Consider the following 15,315-nt stretch of genomic DNA (forward strand, 5'->3'; position numbering starts at 1 on the left):
GCTCTCCCCAGGAAGCCCTCCCCGGAGGCTGCCTCCATTCACACCTGCAGAGAGCCTGGGCCAGGCTCAGCTGGTGGGGGTAGGGGGGACACCTCAGCACAGCAGGGTGGTTTCCTGGGAAGGCAGAGCACAGAGGACCCAAGGACCAGCTGCCCCCTAGACACATCTGCATAAAACCAGGGTTCAGAACTAAACAAACATTTTTCCCATTAACCACACACAGATGCTGGACAGCCCCCTTCCTCCCTCCTGGCCCTCCTCTCCCCTGAAGAGGAAACTGAGTCAGTGCAGTGTCAGCTAGGAGAAAAAGGAGGGCCCATCTGAACCCACCACTGCCAGCCTTCTTTCCAAGGCCAGATGAAAGAGCCCTAAGCTGACCACCAGGGGCCTCCCCCGCGACTGTCAGAACCCTTGGGGTTTACCTGGATGTCACCTGCTCTCCCCCTTCCCCATCACCCTGTTGGAGCCGTCGACCCTCCCCGGTCACTGCCCCCACCCCAGCTCTTCCCAGAGCAAAGATTACAATGAGGTCATCACTCTGGGTCACCCTTCATCCCAGCTCGGGAGTCAGAAGAGCTGGGTTCAAGTCCAGACCCTGGGCCAGACAATCCACACCAAGAAACATCTGACCCAGCGCCTCCTCGGGGCAAAGTCCCGGGCCAGGGGATGGGAATACTGGGGCACAGAGAAACGTGGCTGAGAGAGGGCAGGGAAGTCATCCATCCCCTCGGGACGGGCTTCCTGGCCGCGCCGAGCACAGGGCCGGGCCTTGGGTTCCAACCCGGCCTGGTTCTGCGCAGACAACGGAGGCGCATTTACACACCAAGTCACCGGGTCGTCCGAGGCTCCGGCGGGCGTCTGGGCCAGGACTCGGGGAAGCCTTAAAGCCCTAAGTGAACGCGAGCGAGCGGGGCGCACCCGGGTGACCGCGCACACACGGGTGACCACATGTACACAGGTGACCGCACACAGCCGGGTGATCACGCACACACACACACACGCTCCTGGGTGACCGCGCACACACGGGTGACCACACGTACACAGGTGACCGCACACACCCGGGTGACCACACACACACAGGTGACCGCACACACCCGGGTGACCACGCACACACACACACAGGTGACCGCACACACACACGCCCGGGTGACTGCACACACACGGGTGACCACGCACACACACCCGGGTGGCCGCACACACGCACAGCCCCAGCTCCGCCAGCGCAGCGTCCCCGTCCCCCGCGGCCTGGCCCGGGCACTCACTGCGTGTGCTGGGCGCGGCCCTGGCGGAAGACCTCGTCCAGGGCCACGCTGGCCCGGCCCAGAAACTTGTCGATGCCGATGAGCGAACGGTGCATGGCGGTGAGCACGAGCTCGCAGGCCGGCTCGGCCGGGCCCGGGGCCGGGGCGTCGGGGGCCGCATCCTGCGCCCGCAGCAGCCCGTCCAGCGCCCCGGGGGCCAGCTCGAAGACGCACTCCTCGCGCCACTCGGGGCACCCAGAGCTCTTCTCCACCACCGACGTGCTGTACTTCTCGCGGCCCACCTGGATCACAGTGTACGCGTCGCTCGTGCTGCTGCCCCCCGCGCCTTTGCCCCGCAGCCCGCGGGCCTGCAGCACCGTCACCTGGACGTGCGTGGGCAGCCAGCGCGCCGGCCCGCCGGGGGGTTCGGGGCTGCGCCGCAGGGCCATAGCCGCGCCCGAGGACCCGCGCCCCGCGAGCGGAGGACTGGGGCCTGAGGAGGCGCGGCCCCTGCAGCGGCGGCGGCGCCCCGGGGTCCAGACGCCCTCCGCTCTCTCCGCTCCCTTCGATCCGCTCGTGCGGGGCGCGCCGGCCGGCCGCGAGCCCGGACTGACGTCACCGCCGGACCCGCCCCCTCCAGGCCCCGCCCCGGACGTGGCCCCGCCCCCGGCCAGGCGCCCGCCTCTCGCCCGGCCGCCTCAGCGCCCAGCGGCCCGGGCGGGGGCGGGGCCGGCGGACATGGGGGCGGGGCAGGAGGTCGGGGGCGGGGCATGGGGCGGGGCCGGCGTTGCGGTGAGCTGCAGTGCAGAGCAGAGAGGGCGGGGCTAGGGAGAGCGCCTCTGTAGCATCCTGGGGGCGGGGGGAGGGGCAGTGCGGAGCCCTAGCCGAGGCTGCCCCGCCCCCCCCACCCCGCTCGGTGGCCGCGGGGGTGGGTCCCGCTCTGCGGAGAGAGGGGAGAAGGGCACAGCGCCCACACCCCACCCTGGACCCGGGCCCTGCTCCGCCCCTCCCTCTCCTCCTCCACCGTCCCCTCCTCCACTTTCCTCTCCTCCCTTGCCTCGTCTTCCCCTCCCCTCTCTTGTCCTCCGGCCTCTCTCCTCCCCTCCCCCTCCCCCCCTCTCCCCTCCCCTCCTCCTCCCCCCCTCTCCCCTCCCCTTCCCCTCCCCTTCCCTCTCTCCTTCCCTCCTCCTCCCCCCTCTCCCTTCCCTCTCCCTTCCCTCCCCCTCCCCTCCCCCTCCCCCTCCCCCTCACCTCCCCCTTGCTTCTCCCCTCCCCCTCTCCCTCCCCTCCTCCTTTCCTCTCCCCTCCCCCTCCCCTCCCCTCCCCTCCCCCTCCCCCTCACCTCCCCCTTCCTTCTCCCCTCCCCCTCTCCCTCCCCTCCCCTCCCTCTTCCCTCCCCCTCCCCCTCCCCTCCCCCTCCCTTCCCCTTCCCTCTCCCCTCCTCCTTCCCCCTCCCCTCCCCCTCTCCCCTCCCCTCCTCTCCCTCTCCCCTCCCCCTCCCCTCTCTCTCCCTCCCCCTTCCCTCTCCCCTTCCCTTTCCCTCTTCCCTCCCCCTTCCCTCTCCCCTCTCCCTTCTCCCTCCCGTCTCCCTCCTGTCCATCTCTTGCTTCTCTGCAGCCCTCCCTGCCTCCCATACCCCCATAAGGGTTGTGAAGGGGTTGGGCCCTGGGCCCCTGAACCCCGGGACACGAGGTCTGGGGGCCGCACCTCTTGGAGACTGGAGGAAAGCCCTGCAGTGAGTCCAGACCCCAAGGGGAGGGGAGGGGAGGGGTCTGGTGCCCTGGAAACAGGCTGGCTTCGCAGTCCGAAGTGCAGGGTTCAAATTCAGACAGTCCCCGGCCCCCACGTGATCTTAGGCGATCGGTCCCGCAATCCTCTACGAAGAGCCTGGGGTGGGGCTCGCCCCCCGTGGGGGTGCCTCGGGAGCCCTGCCTGTTACTCGTTCGTGGACAAGGTTCACGGACAAGTCTCACTCCTTCCTCCTCTAAGTGGCTGCTAAGGTCAGTCTACAAACCCCGATTAAGACGACAATCCCCCCACGACGTCACGGAACTCTTTGAAAACCAAGGACAAACAAAACAAAGTGACAAAGTGCCAGAAGTGGCTCCGGTGTCCTCCTCCGTCACGATTCCGAGGTCCTTGAAAGCTGTGCAGTTTTGGGGGGGCCCTACCAAAGTGGGGAAGCCGTTTGGGCTGAGGACCCGCTGATTAAGCCTGGAGAGGGTCTCCCCAGCAATCTGGGCAAAGGGTGATGAGCTTTGCAGCCACATGGACTCTGGAAAACCGGCTACTAAACCCGAGAGAGTCCAAAATGTGCCGGGCCGGAGGCTTTCTCAGGCCACCCTCTCTGTCTTTGGAATGAATACTGAAGCGGGCCAACGTGCTTTTTAGTAATGCTCTACAGGCTCTTTCCTTTGACCTCTACCATCGCCGTGCTAGGAGAATTATCCTCATTTACACGGGAAGAAACTTAGGCTGGGGAAGGTTGCATGAAGTAGGACCTCACCCTCCTAGGATCCTGGCTGCTGAGCAGCTGGGAGCCTCAGAGGACCCCCTAGTCCACCTCCAGAACCCAGGGCTCCTTCAGAGGCAGCAGGCTCCCTTGCAGACAACTCACATTTCTGTCTTACTTTTCAAAGTCACAGAAACCCTGGGACTCAGTTCTAATAGTCTTATTCCTATTTTAGAGATAAGGAAGTTGGGAATGAATGACTTGCCCAGGGTCATTCAGCTACTTGTTGGCTGATGTGAGGTCAGATCTTTCCATGACCGTACTCCATATTTGACAGTAAGCTTCCCGAGGACAGGGTTCAGGTCAGGAGAGAGTAGCCAAAAGGGGGAGGGTTTGAAACAAGTCTCTTCCCTCAGTTGTTGTGTGCTTTGGGCCTCCTCAGACTTAACCTACTTGGGCCTCAGTTTCCTCATCTGTAAAAACAGGGTCCCTTCTTATCAGTGACGCTGAGGTCCTATGATTCTCTAGTCTGTTTACCTTGATTAGCCCAGACCCACCCACCAGGATCACAAGCTCAGGACCTTCCCAGTATATGATCAGTCCTCATTATCAACCATATACAGTACTTGAAAGCACCCCCACCCCAACCATGGCCCCATTCCAGGAGCTTGGGGAGTTAATCTAGAACAGAGAATGTGTTCAGGGGCATGGGGATGGAGGGAGCAGAGCTATGCAAGCAAGGCACAGCCAGGGAGAAAGTGACGAAGCAGCCAGTTCATGAATAAATGAATAAACATTAATATTTAAATATTCTCCCTGAGCCCAAGAATTAGTGCTTGGATCCTGGAGAGAAGAGGGGGAGTTAGAGCCCCTGGCTGGCCTTGGTCGTCCCAGGAAGCCCTGGCCATAGGCAAAGATAGCACAGTGACATTCAGTGACCTCTGAGGTCTCTTACAGCTCTAAATAGAGTGCCAAATTGGTACTGCTTGATGGAACCAGGACTGCCCTCCACTGATGCAGATCATGACCCCTGTTCCTGGCTGTACAGGTGTTCCCCTGAGTTTGCCTCAGGGGATACACCCAACATACTGAGGGCCTTTCTTAATTTTCCCTGATCTTGCCTAGATGCCAATGGAGCATCCCACCTTCTTGATAGGTGACCCTCTGTTCTGCTGGCACACATTTATTTGATGACATCCTTATCGCCAACCAACCCTGCAGTGCTAGTCTTTGTTTTAAAGCATTTGCCAACAGGCTGCTCACACCCACCCTGACCCTCTCTCCACAATACCTTTGCAAGAGGCAAGGAGAAAAGTAGATCAGGAGATCGTGGAATTCATCTAGTCCAAGCCTCTCATTTTGCAGATGAAGAAACAGGTACTGAGAGCCAAGATAGAACATTCAGCTTCGAGTCAGAAAAACCTGGGTTTAGATTCTGCCTATGACAGTTACTAGCTGGGTAACCCTGAGCAAGTCACCTAAAGTCTGAGTCTCCATTTCCTCATCCTTCTCCTCTCCAAAGGAAGGTAAATTTGGATGGCCAGAGGATGCCCAGTTAACTTGGGGTTTACTGGCTAGATTTCTTCCTTGCCTTGCCTTTCCCGAAACCTTAAACCTACTGCACTCTCAAGCCCACAAATTGGACAACACTTAGGCCCCTGCCTGAGCTCCACTTAGGCTGTTTTCTGGCTTGAGTGATTATCAGTAGTAACTGTTGCTATTTCCCTCCCACCTTTTAGTTATTTTTCTTTGCCTCATTAAAGGGGCCATTCCCTGACTACTTCTTAAACACTTCTTAAACAGGCCTATTCACTGAATGGGCATTACCTCACCCTAAGTAAGTATCTGAATAGACTTTGGCCTAAAGGGACCAGGATCTCCCATTGCATCCTGGGCCATCTTCAGTCATCCTGATGAATATCTGGTCATTGGATCCAGATGGCTCAGGAGGGGAAAGTGAGACTGGTGACCTTGCACAGCCCTCCCTCAATCAAAGCAAAGTCAAGTGCAAGTCGTATCATTTCTCTGATGGCATAATCTTTTTCAACAACAAAGGACAAATACAACAACCTACCTCTGCCCCTTCCTTACACACAGGCACATACTTTCATCCTGTCCCTGATTCTGCCCAAGGGGAACAAGACTAGACCAAATGAAGACTTTCTCATTGGAGGTTATTCCCTGAAAGGGCTGAAAAGAGCTTAGGCCTGCAAGCCCCATTGGAGTCAACAGTGTGATATAGCCTTTAAGAAAACTCCTGGGATCTCCGACTACAATCAGAGAGGAGCTGTGTCCAGAACCCAAGACGACAGTCTAGCTGTCCTCTGCTCTGGTCAAGGGGCCGTGGGAGTGTGGGGGCTCCCTTCTCAGCAGTATATTTTAGGAGGACCTGGAAAGGCTGGAAAGACCAAAGGACAGCATGGCCGCCAGAATGGTGATGGACCTCAACATCCTGCTAGGGTAAGTTGCAGAGAAGCGTAGAAAAGAGAAACATTGGGGAGCACATGGTGTCTGGCTACCTATTTGAAGGGCTGCATTGGGAAAGAGAGCCTGACCTTGTTCTGATGAGCCTAAGAGGGCAGAACTGAGAACAATAGGAGGAATCTAGTTGAATGGCAAAAACTTTCCAAAAGTGGGATTGGTCGCCTTGAGGGGTGGTAGGCTCCATTCACTGGAGGTATTCAAACAAAAGGTTGTATGACTAATTAGTCATCCCTGTCCGAGATGAGGAAGATGGGATATTCTTGTTCCAATCTCAACAAGTTCATTTGTTTCTGAGACCCCTGCCACCTGGGACATTCTGTAATTCTGAAACTCAGTATAAGCTCTACCCCTAACTTGAGTACATCGCTTCCCCATTTCAGGCTCATACTCACAAAACATCTTAACACCAATTTTCTCCCTGTGATATTAAATGTTTGTACATCATGGATCACCCCAATCTATGAATAATCAAAATTTCAGGAGACCCAGAGGACATAATATGGAGTATTTGTCTGTGGTTGGATGGTCCTTTCACAGGGAGAGGCGTAAGGGCATCATCCAGGAACTGTATGATGGGAAAAGAAGGTGAGCCAGTTACATGTCAACAGCATGAGATTAAAAAACAGACAACTTGTAATTAATTAATTTTTAAACTTTTTTTTACTATTAGGAAGTTGACAAATATCCACAACCATAAACATCTCCATATACTGTTAAGAACAGAAGAAGAAAATTTCATGTGACACTGAATTTCCTGACCGTGTAGGCTGGATTGGGTTTTTCTGGCCAATTTCATATTGAAACATGGAGGTTCAACATTGCCTGGCTAGTCTGGGTCCCTTTTCAACTTTCTTTTGTTCTTTTAAATGTGTTTTTTGAACGATTCACTAATAATATTTTCTTTCTTTTCTTTTCTTTTTTTTTTGGTACCCTTGCTCAAAACAAAGTCAAGTGCAAGTCATGTCATCATTTCTCTGATGGCATGGTCTTCTTCAGCAACGAAGGATGAACACCACAATTCCTACAACTGCCCACCAACTCTCTACCCGACTACCCCCCAAAAAAAGTTTTCCTTTGTAACAAATAAATACAGTCATGAAAAACAGAAATCCAAATAATTTTTTACCAAATTTCTCTGATAAAAGCCTCATTTCCAAGATATATGAGACTGATTCAAATGCAGTAAAACAAAGAGCCATTCCCCATCAAATAAATGGTTGAAAGATATGAAAAGGGTGTTTTCAAAGAAAGAAATACAAGTTATCAACAGTCATATGAAAGAGAACTTAAAATCACTAATAATCAGAGACATGAAAAATAAACATCTCTGAGGCTCCATTCACACCCACTAAATTGGTAAAAATGACAAAATAGGAAAATAACAATTCGTTGGAAGAGCCAACACAAAACAGACCCATTAATACACTGTTGATGGAGGCATTGTTCAGCCATTCTGAAGAACAATTTGGAACGATGCCTCAAAAGTTACTAAACTGTATAGCCTCTGATCCATCAACGCTACTGCTGACCTAGATCTCAAAAAGATCACAGAAAGAACAAAAACATTTATAGCAAAGAACTAGACGCTAAGGAGGGGCCCATTAACTCTCCGTACGATGGAGAAGCAAAGCAAATTATTTTATATAGATGTAATGCAATAGCACTGCGTTATACAGAATGATGGGCAACTAGGGGGTGAAGCAGATAGAGTGGCAGGCCTGAGATCAGGAAGACCCATATTCAAATATGGCTTCAGACACTTACTTAGTAGCTGTATGACCCTGGGCAAGTCACTTAACCCTGTTTGCCTCAGTTTGCCTCATCTGTAAAATGAGGTAGGGAAGGAAGCAGCAAACCACTCCAGAATCCTTGCCAAGAACACCCCAAATGAGGTCACAAAGAATCAGACATGACTGAAACAACTGAACAATAGCAGCCAATGCACTAGTTTCAGAGAAACGTGGGGGAACCATGCAAACTGATATATATTAAAGTGCGCAGAATCAGAACAATTTATATAGGAACAACATTGTAAAAAATAATAACTTTGAAAGAGTCAAGAACCCTAATCAATAACTAACCACGACTCAAATCAATTCGGCAAATATTTATTAAATGCCTACTGCGCGCCAGACATTGTGCTAAGCATGGATGATGCATGAAAGGTGCTACCTACCGCCTCACCAAGGGGGGATAGACTCAAGACGCAGAATGATCTGCCGATTTCTGGAGGTGGAGGATGGAGGGATTTGTTTTTGCTTGGCTATGTTTATTTGATACAAGGTCTTGCTGTTGTTTTTCTCAATAGGGGGAGGGGGCATGGTGGAAAAAGGGAAGGAAGGAAAGAAAAAAAGGAGAAAAGAAAAGCATTTTAAATGCAAAAAAAAAAATGGAAGAATCACAGACAAATAGGGCAATTTTGAAAGTTATATTTTGAATTTATTGTATCTTTTAAAAGAAAAGTAAGCTTTAGATGTTCAAAGTTTTATGAACAATCCTCTTTTTCTGTCCCGTAATGTATATGGAAAATCCATTTTATTTAGTCTTTGTTAAATTCAGAATGAAAAAGGAAGAATTTAAAATAGCAACAATTCCTGTGTAATGTTAAAAGACCTAGAGGAAGGTTCACAGCACATTGTCAAGGTTCAAACGTGGGCAAGGATGGGCTGCTATGTGCACCCATGGAGCCTCACGTCGGTGAGGTCACAGATCTTTTGAGGTAGACAATGAGATATCTGAACAGACTTCTGATGGACTTTCTAGGTTTAACATCTTCTGACATCTTGAGGTCTGATGCTTCAAACTTACCTACCGGGAGCCAATGGAACCCCTGGACACTTGGCCCCAGCACTATCTCTCTGAAGGATGGCCTCTCTCATCTACTTTCCTGCAAGCCTGAGACCTAATGCTCACAATAGATGCTTTAGGTGAGTTAGGAAAGATAGGATTGTCCTCATGTTATAGAAGGGGAAACTGACACAAAAGTGAGGTTATGAATTTACAATGTAATTTGGTCTCTAGGATCACAGATCTAGATCCGGGAGGCTCTATAGAGGCCTCCTAGTCTAACCTCCACATTATTTTTTTTAATTTAAACATTTTTATTCAAAGTTTTGAGTGCCCTCTCCCTCCTTCCCTCCCCCGCCCCGAAATGGTACGCAATCAGATGTAGGTTATACTAGTGTGATCTTATAAAACATTTCCATATTAGTCATTTTGTGCAAGAAGACTCAAGAAAAAATGAAAGAAAGTGAAAAATAGAATGCTTCAGTCTATATTCAGGCAATATCAGTTCTTTCATCATTGGTCCTTCGGGATTGTCATGGATCATTATGTAGCTGAGAATAAGTCATTCACAATCCTTCATCACACAATGTTGGTGTTACTGTGTACAACGTTCTCCTGGTTCTGTTCACCTCACTCTGCCTCAGTTCATCTAAGTCTTTCCAAATTCTTACAGATAAAGAAACTGAGAGCCAGAGAAGCAGTTTGTCCAGGGTCATACAGGTAAGAGATATTTCAGTGGGAGAGCAGATGTTTTACGAACCAGATGTTAAAAATTCTTCCTGAAAAAAAGAGTTCTGATAATTTCTCTTTGTGTAGGCAACTCCCTGGGGACATTTCAAATAGGATTTGATTTACACAAAATTAATTTGCTTAAACAATTAAGAAACTCATTACCTTCTTCCCTGACTTGCTCCTGACTTGTTGCCTGTGTAATTGCCTCTACCCACCCAATCCAACCTGAAGGTCAGGTACTAGAAGGTCCCACTCCCCCCATGGGCACAATTTGACTCAACAAACTTTTATTCATCATCTATTACGTGTAAAGCACTGTTCTAAGGACCCAGAGTTGTTGGGTTGATTGGCTTTTTGGGTTTTTTTTAACATGACATGGTTATGGGATCAGATTTGCACAAATGCTCGTTATAATAACTAACATTTGTATATTTCAGATTGACAAATCACTTTCAACATGTTTGTGAGTCTGATTCTCACAACAACCCTGGGAGGTAGATGTTGTTATTATCCCCATAAGGCGCACAGAGGTTAAATGACTTGCCCATGGTCACACATCTAGAAGGTATCTGAGGCTAGATTTGAACTCAAGACTTCCTGACTCCAGTGCTTTGTGCACTGTGGCACCACCTAGTTACCTAAAAGAGAAAGATTCTGAATGGTAGCCAAAACGGCTGTTCAATTTGAATTAATGACATTGTTATGGAGCCTTCAGAGAGCCTTCACAGGCCAGAAATTGCACTTGTTTCCCTAGTCAGTCAATCCGTAAGCATTTATCAAGCTAATACTTTGTTCCTAGCATCTGCTGGAGCATGTTGGAAATTCTTGGACCTGGTATATTTATTAGAAGTTAACAAAAAGAACTGAATTGATTCATACCCAGCCCTCACAGGACCTTAAATGAAATCCATTGAATAGGATGGAATGGAATGATACATTTCAGGACACGTCTTCTCTGAACTTTAGAGTCCACATCTATGGGGACGGCAATGGAAGATTTCCACTACAATAACAATGTTTGATTTTTCTGTAGCTGCTAAGCGTTGGAAGCTGGGTCTTATCTTCCAATCAAGTGTTTCATTAAAACTACCCTTGGTTTTCTGTAATAATAACTAATATTTCCATAGCACTTTAAGGTTTGTGAAATGCTTTATGCACATGGTCTCATTTTAGCCTTACAAAGTCCTTGTGAAGCATTGTTATACCCATTTCACAGACGAGGATCCGGATCCTCAGAGAGGTTCAATGAGCCCAGGGTCACATAGCTCCAAAGTGTCAGAAGCAGGATGTGAATGAGGGTCTCCTGTCTCTACCCTTAACGTTGTATCCATCTGCCTCCCAGAGCTGTTGTGTACCCTAAGAAGATTAACGTGGGCACTGAGATGGCGAGCGGGCTTCGTTGTCACACAGAATGAGATCTGTTTGTATGGGGAGTTTGTTGGTGTTGGCTCCTTGGGTGGCCTTCAAAGTGTGTAGAAAGCATCCGGTGTGAATGTCAGCAGTCACCCAGGCAGGAAGTCCCATCCTGACCAAACCTCCTTTCCCCTTGACCCTTGGAGGTTCGATTTGGCAAGATCACATTTCCTCCCAGCTGTTGCAGAGGGACCTGTGTGGGGCCCCCTCGGGGACCCTTGATGTGCTGTGTGGGGTTCCCAGAAGGGGAGGGGAAAGAGCCTCAGGGAAACATAGACTCCTGGAGCAGGAGGGGAGGACCTGAAAAGTCTTTGGTCCAAACCCCACCCCCCCCCAATCCTGCTCCACCCAATTATTACAAAACAAAAACAAAAACCCCAAAAACCTTTAGAGCCTGAGAGACAATCTGGTACTTTAAGTGCCATAAAAACAAACAACCCCCTCCACTCACCCTCCCAGAAAAAAAAAACCTTGTTAGCTATAGTGTCAGGAGACCTAAACTTTGATCCTGGCTCCAACTACCTTAGGCAAAATGCATCACCTCCTGAGGCTTTCATTTCGTCCTCTATATAAACAAGACTGGCTTAGATGAGGGTCGTATTCCAGGGCCACTCTAGCTCTAGATCCATGACATCTGGATCCCGGGGTACAAGAAAGGCTGGCTTGGTTCTGGCTGGGGACGCGGGTGGGTATAAAGAAAGCTACTGACTAACTCGGAAGGCCTTCGCCAGATGACTTTGGACGTTTCTCTCCTAATCTTCTTGGTCACAGACAATCCGAGAGACAGAAGTCTTGACAAATTTGGAATTATAAGCACCCAGTCAGAGAAGGTTCTGAAGACTCGGCCAAGTCTCTGGGTCAGTGCTTACACCCTGCTGAGACACTGACCGCCCCACCAACTTGAAAGAAACTCTGAAAAACTGTGACTTATCAGGTAAAAGCTTCAGGCCAGCCTCTCCTAGTTGACCCAACACTTTCAGCATTCTGTGCCAGTGATCTTCCAAAGTCTTACCCCAGCCCCGCAAATGCCAATGATGTCATCAGTCAGTCACTCAATAAGCATTAATTAGGCACCTACTATGTGTCAGCTACTCTGCTAAATGCTTTGGATGCAAAGAAAGGTAAAAGACAATCCTTTCTTTCAGTCAATATGCATTTATTAAGTGCCTACTGTGTGCCTGGTACTCTGCTAAGGCCTAGGGATACAAAGAAAGGGAAAAGACACTCCTCCCACTCAAGAAGCTCACAGTCTAATGGGAGAGACAATACATAAACAGATATGTATTAACAAGACTTAGGAAAAATTGGGATTGTCTCAGAGGGAAAGCACTAACACCATGGGGAACAGAGAAGGGCCTCCTGTGGAAGGTCCGATACTTGAAGGAAGACATAGATGAGGCAGGTGAGCATTCCAACCTTGGGGACAGCCAATGCAAATGCCCAGAGTTGAGAGGTGGGGTGTCATATGTGAGAAACAGCAAGGTGACGAGTGTCACTGGATCACAGAATTAGTCTGAGACAGAGGGGGGGCTTTTTTATTTGTAAGAAGCCTAGAAAGGCAGGAAAGGACCACGTTATGATAGGTTTTCAAAGACAAATAGGATTTTATATTTGATCCTACAGTAAACGGGTAGCCACTGGAGTTTACTAGAAAAGAGAATGATATGTTCTTTAGGAAAATCACTTTGACAGCTGAATGGAGGATGGGCTAGAGAGGGGAGGGACTTGAGGCAGGTAGACCCTCCCCCTCAGCAGCAATTGTGTCAGTCCAGGTGGGAGGGAGGAGGGTCCTGCATCAAGATGGGGCAAGGTCAGAGGAGAGAAGAGGGCATAGTGGAGAGATTCTGGGAACCAACACTTCCATGCACTTCACATCTCTGACTCCTTTCTCCATCAGCTTTTGCAAAGCGATAGGTTTCCCTGAGAAAATTGTTTGAATCCAGATGAGCTTGTTCAGTCATAGGAATCAGATCATCTCCACCACATGAATCCAAGGCTGAGAACCACTCCCCGCCTGACTTTCTTGTGGAAAAAGCACTCAGGGCACTGCTATTCCCCTTCATGGCATCCCAGTCCATGGCATCTGGAACACCTGGCACCCTAATCCAGAACAGGTCCTTGGCTCAAAACCTCTCAGCCTGCACACATTCTTGACTTTCCATTCTGCTTCAGTATCATCAGTGGTCTTAGCCAAGGCAGAGCAGTGATGGACAACCACAGGAACTCTGTCAAGAAGGACCAGCCCCAACAGTCCCAGGAATACCTTCTCATTTGTGGGCCATGTGAGTAAACCAGGAAAGTCTCACTGCAGAGGCGGATTTGAAGGCAGAAGCCCAAAGAGGATGAAGAGAGAGATGGAACAGGGTAAAACGTTGGTTGTTGGGGGGAGGTCTCTTTGGGAAAGGTCTAAAGACAATAGAGGCTCAGCAGGCCTGATATAGTACTACCTCTATTAGGATGTAACCAGAGAGGGTACATTCGGCACCTACTGAGAACCTGGGATCCATGGGTCTCTCAAACTTAGAAGAGAGCCTTGAAAGTTAGAAATGTCCTTGGGAACAGTTCTCATGTTTCCAGTTTGGGGAGGGCCTATTAGACTTCCCTACCCCATAAAGGAAGTCCTAGAGTTACATGAGTAACTGGAATGTTACTTGGAGTGTTGCTGAGTCTCTTTTGTTTCATCATGTCCCACTCTTCATGACCTCATTGGGGGTTTTCTGGGCAAAGAGACTGGAGTGGGTTGCCATTTCCTTTTTCAGCTCATTTGACAAATGAGGAAACTGAGGCAAGCAGGGTGAAGTGACTTGCCCAGGGTCACACAACTAGTAAGTATCCAAGGTCAGATTTGAACTCAGGAAGGTGAACAAAAATCAGAGTTGCTCCTTGTTTAAGGCCTTAAGTGATCTTTTTAAGGCTTTATGTGGGCCACTCTTTCTGTCTTAGAGGTTAAACCTATCTCTCACTTCAGCTATCTTGGAGGAGCTTAAGGACCAGTCAAGATTTTCTGCATCATGGAAAAACAACAAGTCTTTTCAAGGTGTTTGTTTCCCTAGAAATGGTCATGTTCCATGAAATGACCCCTATGGGCCCATCTCCACAAAGATGCAGAGGGTTCAACCCCTGATACACTAATAACAAGAAATTCAAGTTAAACCATCTCTAGGGTTCTACATTAGATTGGCAAAGATGATAAACACAGAAAATGTCGATTATTAGAGGTGTAGGAAGAGAGGCAGCCTAATAAACTGTGCTGGTAGAGTCCAGCCTTTCTGGGAAACACTTTGGAACCCCACCCCCACCCCTAGTCATTCAACTTTGCTTAGCTCTTAAAATAGTCCAGGTGAATGGTAGCCTTTTTTGCATCTTCATCCTTCTTGACCTCTCTGTAGCTTTTGACAATCACCCTCTTCTCCTTCTACTGTCTTCTCTCTTGGCTTTCCCTGACTGCTCTGTCTTGGCTCTGCTTCTAGCCAGCTATCTGATCACATCTTCCCAGGCTCCTTTACTGGATCTTTATCCAGCTCATAAAGGCCAACCTAGAGGATCTCACAAGGCTCTGCCCTGTGCCCTCTTTTCTACCCCCTTCATACTACCTGACTTAGTGTTGTCATCAACTCCCATGAATTCAGTTAGCATTGAAATGGCAAACCACTCCAGTATCTTTGCCAAGGAAGCCCCAAATGGGCTCATGGAGAGTCGGACACAACTGAAAATGACTAAACAAGAAAAATGCTGACGATTCTCAAATTTATGTATGGACCCCAAACCTCTCACCCAATCTCCAGTCTCACACCTCCAACTGCCTATTGTATATCTGCAATTGGATGTTCCATAGGCTCTTTAAACTCTAAATGTGCAAAACTGAACCTTTTATGACCCCACCTCCACCCCCACAAGCCTCTTTCCTCCCTAACTTTCCTATTGGAAAAGGGTGGAAGGTACTACCATCCCCTCTCTAGTCATCTAGACCCCCAGCCTAGGTATCATCTTTGACTTCTAATTCTCTCTCACTCTACTATCTCCAATCTGTTGCTGAGTCCTGTCCATTGTGACTTCCTAGGAGCTCTTAGTTTCCCTTCTGTTCGCTGACGTTTTCATCACTGTGGAACAAATCCTCATTACCTCACACCTGGACAATTTAAATCTTTCCCCACTCCCATCCATTCTTCACTCAGGTAACAAAGTGATCTCTCCCTCTCTTTTTTC

The 15,315-nt window shown here is 49.6% G+C and overlaps 1 protein-coding gene and 1 long non-coding RNA gene across 9 annotated transcripts in view; one reads left to right on the forward strand and one right to left on the reverse strand.

Annotated features, from left to right (window-relative positions):
* The window catches only part of RAB11FIP5 (RAB11 family interacting protein 5), a 50,926-nt gene extending 49,112 nt beyond the window's left edge, over positions 1-1,814 (reverse strand). For 5 of the 8 annotated variants that reach the window (XM_072621515.1, XM_072621055.1, XM_072620427.1 and 2 more), the window contains exon 1: positions 1,263-1,814. In XM_072621515.1, the coding sequence (XP_072477616.1) occupies positions 1,263-1,690 (428 nt within the window). In that variant the 5' untranslated portion in view covers positions 1,691-1,814. The remainder of the gene's footprint in view (positions 1-1,262) is intronic. The other 3 variants (XM_072622165.1, XM_072619817.1, XM_072626751.1) reach the window with 2 other exon arrangements.
* A 1,146-nt stretch (positions 1,815-2,960) lies between these two features.
* On the forward strand, positions 2,961-7,286 carry LOC140517171 (uncharacterized). The gene is made up of 4 exons (XR_011971507.1): positions 2,961-3,241; positions 5,791-6,153; positions 6,658-6,762; positions 7,125-7,286. It is a non-coding gene; the product is annotated as an uncharacterized lncRNA (long non-coding RNA).
* Positions 7,287-15,315: the final 8,029 nt, after the last annotated feature.

This window comes from Notamacropus eugenii, chromosome 1 (genome assembly GCF_028372415.1).
Source record: "Notamacropus eugenii isolate mMacEug1 chromosome 1, mMacEug1.pri_v2, whole genome shotgun sequence".
In the NCBI taxonomy this organism is placed as follows: Eukaryota; Metazoa; Chordata; class Mammalia; order Diprotodontia; family Macropodidae; genus Notamacropus; species Notamacropus eugenii.